The sequence below is a fragment of the Diadema setosum genome, chromosome 17 (assembly GCF_964275005.1).
Source record: "Diadema setosum chromosome 17, eeDiaSeto1, whole genome shotgun sequence".
In the NCBI taxonomy this organism is placed as follows: domain Eukaryota; kingdom Metazoa; phylum Echinodermata; class Echinoidea; order Diadematoida; family Diadematidae; genus Diadema; species Diadema setosum.
In genome coordinates this window covers 9,411,082-9,419,342 of record NC_092701.1, presented here as the reverse complement: position 1 = coordinate 9,419,342, position 8,261 = coordinate 9,411,082, and the positions used below count along the sequence as shown (strand labels likewise).

At 38.3% G+C, this 8,261-nt stretch overlaps 1 protein-coding gene across 1 annotated transcript in view; it reads left to right on the top strand.

The window, feature by feature from the left end:
- Positions 1-359: 359 nt before the first annotated feature.
- The window catches only part of LOC140241153 (uncharacterized), a 34,806-nt gene continuing 26,904 nt past the window's right edge, over positions 360-8,261 (top strand). Inside the window, exons 1-5 of the mRNA XM_072320912.1 lie at positions 360-375; positions 1,209-1,220; positions 2,243-2,411; positions 5,326-5,459; positions 7,041-7,099. Coding sequence (XP_072177013.1) covers positions 360-375; positions 1,209-1,220; positions 2,243-2,411; positions 5,326-5,459; positions 7,041-7,099 — 390 coding nt within the window. The remainder of the gene's footprint in view (positions 376-1,208; positions 1,221-2,242; positions 2,412-5,325; positions 5,460-7,040; positions 7,100-8,261) is intronic.

Sequence of the window (8,261 nt, the reverse complement as noted above, 5' to 3'; positions counted from 1 at the left end):
AATGTGATCAAATATTTATGATTTGTGTAACACTGAGACAGACTGATTGCAAAAAGTTGTACCACTTCAGTGTTTCACTAAATATTAGATGACATGTTTGATAGATATTTGATGATTTTGTGATCATCAACTTTATAATTCATCTTTCAAATGCAATGTAATTCATACAAAGCTTGAGCACGATGTGTGTGACCTCGTGTGTCGGGTGCCCCCGTACATGGTTCATCATTGTGTACACACAGTGCACACACACACACACACACACACACACACACACACACACACACACATATATATATATATATATATATATATATATATATATATATATATATATATATATATATAAACATATAAACATGGCGGTCAATCTTTGTAGGTTTGGATCTATGTATAAACGCTAAAGAAATATGATGGAACCTACTTAAAAGCAGGCTTGTTAAGCGTAGCTCCCAAATTCTGAACAGAGTGTAAAATACAGATGAGGAGCACGGGTGCAACATAGGACCAAAATAAAGAAAACAAAAAATGAAAGGCAAGGATACCCGGGGCAATAAAAGAATCTTCTAAATACAGATAGTGATAAACAGACAGCCACATTCTGCAGACGTAAGAACAATTGAGTTAGCAATGTTGACAATATGGTGTAATAATACGATTTGAATAATGCTGGAAAAAAAGCAACAACTCGACATGCGAGTCCTCAGAAGAGACATGGGAAGCCTAAAGAGTGAACATACATGTACTAACATTCTAAAAAAGAATTACCAGCCAGTATAGCACTGAGGTGAGTACAACAAAGCCAGCTGTTCACTCGTTCCGAAGTCTTACGATAGGAAGAAGAGTATTGATGTGGAGGAATTTAAGAGCAAGATAACTAATCAGTGCTTTGATAGATGCTCTGATCAGATACTTTGAAAAAAGAGAATGACAGTACTTTGTGCATTTTGCTAGAATGGTTTTATATTTTGACAAACTGATGTTGATTATCATTCATCAAGCCGAAACTTAGTGTAGCCTCCAAATTCTTATAAATCAAAAACTTGGACCAGCGAAACGTCGCACGGCGTAAGTTTCAAGTCTAGTTTCTGATTTATAAGAATTTTGAGATTTTATTAATTGATGTCACAAACACTCAACTTTGTCTGGAAGAATGATTTTTAAGGGTTTAACTTTCACTTTGCTTATTCTTATTTTGTCTTTGTCAGGTTTCGAGACAGGTAAGTGAGTTTTGTATCTTCTCCAGTTCGTATGAGTTCTTTCATCAATATTTCATGCCTGTGGTTTATCCCAAGATTGAGGTGTGAAATTACAATAACAAATATCATGAAAAGGAATAGTAACAAAATTAGAGAATGTTAAAATTTGGATAGATTTAGTCGCACTCTGTCTTGCACATAAGTGATATCGAATATGAAAAGAAGGAAACTGTTCCAGCGTCAGGGGTGATTTCACGTTATTACCCCGATTGGTTCTGTATTGAAAAAAAAAAAATAAATAAGAGAAAACCTAAAGTTACGATACAACAGCGGGGTTACCCCATGAGACCGACACCTACGAGTCATACGGTCCACGAGACCGACATAAAAAATAGGTCCAGGAGACATACAGCCCACGAGTTATAAGGCTCACAAGTCATACAGTCCATGAGTTCGACACTACGCACAAAAGGTTCTCGACACCGACACTGCGCAAAGAAAGCCAACGAGACCGACATTACGCAATAAAGGCTCACGAAACCGACACCAGCCAAACAAAGGCCACGAGACCGACAATGGGCAAAGAAGACTCACGACACCGACAGGATGAACAGTGCCATCTACATGTCAATTACAAGTATGTACCTGTACAGGGTGTTCCATGAAGGGGGAATAACATCCTGGCAGGTGCAATTTCGTCACACTATCGAGCGAACAGCACCATCTACATTATCAACGACATCAAGTATGTATGTCTACACGTGTGGCTTTTATGGAGCAGTTCTGTCACGCTGCGGGGAGAGACATCGTTACCGATTTTTTTGTTGTTGATAGAATTGTACTCTTCATGGACCCCCCCCCCCCCAAAAAAAAAAATGAATAAAAGAATATATAAAAGAGAACAAGACTGATGTTCGGTTTGATTTTAGATCTTTGATTATGTCATCGTGTCGTCTTTGATAGGCTTTCCCAATTTCTAGAGAGAAGATGGACAGGATGTAAGTTTTTTATGAATCATTATCATAATTTCGTTCGTCCCTTAGGTACTGGATGCCCGCCAAATTTTTACCGCTACGAAGACACGTGTTTCGGCGCCACCACGCTCCCCGAGTCAGACATGTCGAAGCCGTGTTTGAGTCTCGGCGGCGCCCCGGCGACATGGAGCGACGACAAGGAGTTCGAGTTCCTGGTGTCGGTGCTGCCTACGAACAGGTAGTCCAAGTCTGCTTGACGTCCAGTGATAATGATATTTCTGTCAAAATGCCTGTATACTAATCCTCTTTAAAGTAAATAATGTTATGCACATTATATCTGTAGAAACTGGTCCTTTATTACTAATATGCAGGACAGTGTCATTTCCAAATGATATGTCGTCACTGCAAATCTCTGTTTAGATACAAAAAAAATTCTCATCAAAATTACAATTTTACACTTAGTTAACACGTCCATACATTCAAGTGTGTGTGTGTGTGTGTGTGTGTGTGTGTGTTTGATATGACTGTGTGTGTGTGTGTGTGTGTGTGTGTGTGTTTGATATGAAGATATGACGTGAATGAATGCGATTGTTATAATTGAGTCGTTTTGTACACTGTATAAGTTACTGTATAATTTGTACATGAAGGGTTCTTCGTATGTTCTGAGATTGATTTCGTTATGTATAGTAAGCATCTTGTTTTTGTTTGTTTTTCATTCGCTATTTCATATGTAAGAGCGCCATGAGCATCATCATTGATGGACTTTCAGCGCTTTATAAGAGGCCACTATTATTATTATTATTATTATTATGACGAAGGTGACGATGGTGCGTAACTTGGAGTTATTATACACACAATCTCACAATGGATCGACACTAGTCTTTTCTCTGTTGGCCCGAAATAAAAGGAAAGTTAATATAGATTTCTTTTGAATTTTAGCTGCCCAATCGGGCCACCAAAGAGATAGTCTTTTTGAAATTTTGATGGTCCGACACCAATTGAAGTGGCCCTGGGCCACCGGGCCATCGGCCACCGCTAATACCGAGGCCCTGTATATATAGTTATAATACATAACATAATTATGATAATGTGTGTATGTGCGAATAATTCTGTGGATAGCATGTTAAATCAAATAATCAATATACGGTGAAATGATACATTCATTCACTTGTATAATATAAAAATGTAAAATAAAATAGAAGAGTGGACGGAAAGCTATCATTATTGACACTGACACACAGGGTATATCACATGATAGTGACAATGATTACTATCGGAGAATATGATAAGATATGGGGATGAAATAGCCTGTTAGATCAAGACATCTTACCTAGAATTCGTGTTGACCGGTATTGACATCTTCTCCACAGGCATTGCAATCGTATCACATGGTAGAGCATCATTTTAACGTTACTAATAATCAAAATCATACAAACCACATCAAAGCTGTGCCATATGGTTATGCTAATTTTTGTTTCACACCATACCATGATTCCGGTCAGTGCCAACAGCTTAAAGATGTTGATTATGAAAATACTACCGATGGAAATATTGGCAAGAATGAATCACAGTACTATTGTAAGAAAGCTGTTAAAAAATGATGTAAACTATGTTTTTTCTGTGGCAAACATATCTCACACGATAACACCATTGTGACGTTTAATTTCATGACATTTAATCCAACTACATTTTCATACACAAAATAACACAACATCAATACAATGTAGTAACAAAGAAAAATACGTGAAGTTAACAATACTACGCATCACAAAAGCAAATGAAAATTGAATTAAAACTAAAGTTGCAGGAAATGGAGGAGACATGCTAAAAAGCTAAGCTTGTATTGTTCATCTGTCTCATTCAACGCAAGAACATGAATTAGAATATCTTTGATAACAAGCATGACAAAACCATCTAAGTAAAAAAGCAAGAAATAGCATAATCTATTACTTTCGTATGGAATGAACATCGATTGTTGTTGCAGCCTCTACTTCACCACAATGTCAGCTACAATAACCGAATAATTACCTTTAATCGTTAACAGCAAGTGTGCCTCGGATCTCCAATTCGACGCAATCGAAGGTTGGTCGTGGGCGAGCGGGGAAAATTATAGTCTGCTCATGTGAGTGTCATCAAAACAGATTCCTTTCATTTCATTATTTTAGTTTCGATGCTTTGAGTATCCTTTAACAATTTACCAACTCTCTTCGTAAGTCGAAATATTGCAATCCGGATTACAATAATATAGCTCACATCTCCACGTAATTTTAATGGGAGACATCCCCTCCCCCCCCCCCCTCGTCAACAGGCAAATTGTGAAGGAGTCGCTGAAAAGTGTATCATTATGGTGCAAAGTAAAATTCATTCATGTTCATTCTCCATTTCATTTGCGTTTTTTTTTTTCTTTCATCGTTATCGTTGAAGAAACCTGCCAAATTGGAAACCTTCTTAAATGTTCAGATTATGACAATATCCTGTTGGAAATTTTTACGCGACTTTAAAATATAGGTTTGATTGGCTGCGAAAAAAAAAAAAAAACTCACCAATGTTAAAGGGATGGTATAGTATTGGTAATGATGAGAATTGGGCTTTTACGTTTTTTGCGAGGAATGCCAAGAAACGCGCACGTATATAATAGTCCAGAGGATACCATTCTAAGAGGAATTCAACGTTTATTTGATGAAAATCGGTTTTGGAATGGCTGAGACGTCGAAAAACAAAGTAACACAAAGCGATTGTAATAAAAGGTGGGTCCCACCTTTTATTAGGATCGCTCTTTTTGGGATATCTCAGCCATTTTAAAAACAATTTTCATCAAATAAAGGCAGAATTCCTCTTAAAATAACATGCTCTTTCATATTTCATAAGAGGTTTCTCATAATCTCACCAAAAAAAAAAAATGTTAGAAACCTGAAGTTAGGTCTGAACCGAAACTGTACGACCCCTTTAAATATTATGTCGCGCCGTCAAATTTAGACCTTTTGCATGTAATTTTGTATGATTTCAAGGTATTAAGTTCGATGAATAATTTAGCACATTTTTTCTTAACTCACCAAATATGCGCGGCCCACGACTTGTTACTGGTTATAATAATTATGATATGGTGATTGCTAAGTGTATTACTGATGTTTTGGGTTCCGTCCGTGACCCAGTTCAAACGAATTCCCCGACAACCCTTCCGTGGGATCGTGGAGCATTGTGACAACTAACCGGAAGTCACCCGTGACGTACGAGCTGACCACTGACCAGTCGAGAAGGTCCTGCACTATATGTGAGGTCAGACGAGGTAATCTGTTTATATGCATACGATTGTATAATACATACACGTATATATATATATATATATATATATATATATATATATATATCATAAATAGACAGTGGAATCTACACTAACCAAAAAAAAAAAAAAAATCCGGGTCAGAACTGACCCGGAACCGGGTCCGTTGGGGTCACACCCCGTTCCGGGTCAAAAATGACTTGGAATTTGGTCATGAAGACCCGGAATGGGGTCACCCTGACCCAATTCATGACTCTGAATGGGGTCATATCTGACCCCATTCCTTGTCATTTCTGACCCGGAACGGGGTGTGACCCAACGGACCCTTTCCGTGTCAGTTCTGACCCGGATGTTTTAAAGTGTACTGTACCTTACTTTTTCGTTTAAATTGAATTTGAATCAATATGTGTTTACGTGATCGCTTAATAAGGAAACAATGATTGCTACATGCCAGCATCCACAAGAGCAGGCAATGCGGGAAAAGTGCACTGCCTATAAAGGCATTGCCGCTGCTGTCAGAGGGACTTGAACCCGGAACCTCGTGAGTGATGATCCCAAGGTACCGTTTCATGAAAGTTGTCAGCGCTGACAAGTTGTCAGTCTCTGACAATCACCATGGTAACAGTCAGTGACCAGAGCTTCTCAGCCAATCAAAACCAAGGGTTTTGTTGAAATTGTCAGCGCTGACAACTTGTCAGCGCTGACTAAATTGATGAAACACCCCCCAGGTCTCATTCACTAAGCCACAATAATGGCATACAGTTCGTTATTCCGAACGTTCTAATCCGAAATTGAAATAAAGTTCGTTATTTCAATGGTTCCTTATTAAGAAGGTTCGTAATTCCGAAAATAAGATACGGCTCATTTTTCCGAAGGCGCGTTAATCCGAAATGTATTGAGGTACGTTATTCCGATGGTTCATTAATCCTACAATGTAAAAAAAAAGGGGGGGGGGGTTCGTTCACTCGAAAATTGAATAGTTTGTGGGTCTTTACCCCCTTTGAGTGACCTCTTGATATATTAATTGATTCTGCGTCATGTGTGGCTCATTTTGATGATAATGTGGAAGAGGGGATTGGTGACATACGGAGAAGGGGAGGGGGAATACTTCTTCGGAACCTCCGGAATAACGTACCTTATTTCATTTTCGGATTTTAACGAACCTTCGGAGTGACGAACAGGAATAAAACCGCATAAGTTCGGATTCACGAACCCTATTTCATTTTAGGGAGTTCGTGTGTTTTGAAATAACGAATCTTCGGAATAACGAAGCAATTTCTTTCCGATCACATTCATCTGCTTTGATACCAGTGTTCGCAGTGACATTGTGTCAATAACGGCAAGGTATTGGAGCTTAGGTTTTGGTACTCACAACACATTATAAGAGTCGAAACGGAGTTTGAAAAGTCGACGGCGTACTGTTGCAGGAGGCTCACAAAACAATCGATTCCTTCCGATTGTAAATATCAAGTATCTTTATAAGAGCATTTTCAACGCACGCAGCCACCCCGTCCCCCCCCCCCCCAAAAAAAAAATAAATTATTCTATCACATATCACAACATACTTTACCTTATCTTTATGTGCAGTAAATTCCATCTACCACGACGCGTCGGTGTACTACCCAATGGACAGATGGCATAAAAGGGTAAATAGTTTGAAATTTCTCTAAAATTCACCATTTCACTTCAAATTATATACAAAATAAAGCTATGTATTGTATGAGAAATTTGTATTTATCCCATTATACTTTTTGCAGTTCGTTTAATTAGTTTCTGAGGGCGACTGGTTAATGAGTGACAATGTTGTTTGTAACTGTGAAATATTAAAGGGAAATTCTGTATTACTTATATAATCATATGTGATTTCATTCCTGGTTAAATGATTTTAAAATAATGATTAGTCAGATGCATCAAGATCAAGATCAAGATAATATCAAGGAATCGACTAGAGAAGTGTAAGAAGTGTGTGAAGAAGTGTGTGCCGTGTATGTTTTCACTTGCCATATAGGTACAACAGGCGTTAGAAATATCAGGGGTGAAAACCAACAGCTGAAATTAAATGTAAACGAGTGAGATAACCATGGAAACGCTTTTAAGGGGAAGGATTTTACGACACCTCTGGTAAATTAATCATGGAATTCGGGATGATCTCTTTGTTTGCCAAGACGTATCTAGATCAAATTGACAATGGAAACCTCTCACCTACACGTTTTCTTACCTATTCATTTTTGCTTTTACTCACTCGTGTATGCGTTTACCACTGCGAAGCAGAGCCGCGTAAGAGCGTTTTATGAAGAGATGCGTAACCTGTTGAACCAAATCGATGACAAGTCATTATAATCAATTTCATAACTGTTCTCATTTAAAGAAGGCCTACTCCTCTTGCTCATAGCGATGAATTTACATAATATACATACATTCCCTTCTGTAATGTCCTCTCGCATTCGTCTGTGTCTAATATTCCCTTTGTGTTGTCCCCCTCGAGCTGCTTAATGCTATTCGAGGTTCAGGTGTTGTTGTTGTTGTTTTTTGTCAGTGTGTGTGTGTGTTTGTGTGTTTTGTGCGTGTGTGTATATGTGTCTATGTATGTATGTGTGTCTATGTATGTGTCTATCCGTCTACGTTTACTGCTGTACTGTTGCCACCGGCGCGCTGTGTATATACAACACAATTCATATAGATCCTTTCCATCTGATTGGATGAATGCTGGTTGCATTGCATTCAGAAGTGCTTCGCGTGGTTGAATAGAACGGTTAAACATGCATGCTCATGTAGTATTCGGAACCGTCGCACTCGCAAACATTGAAT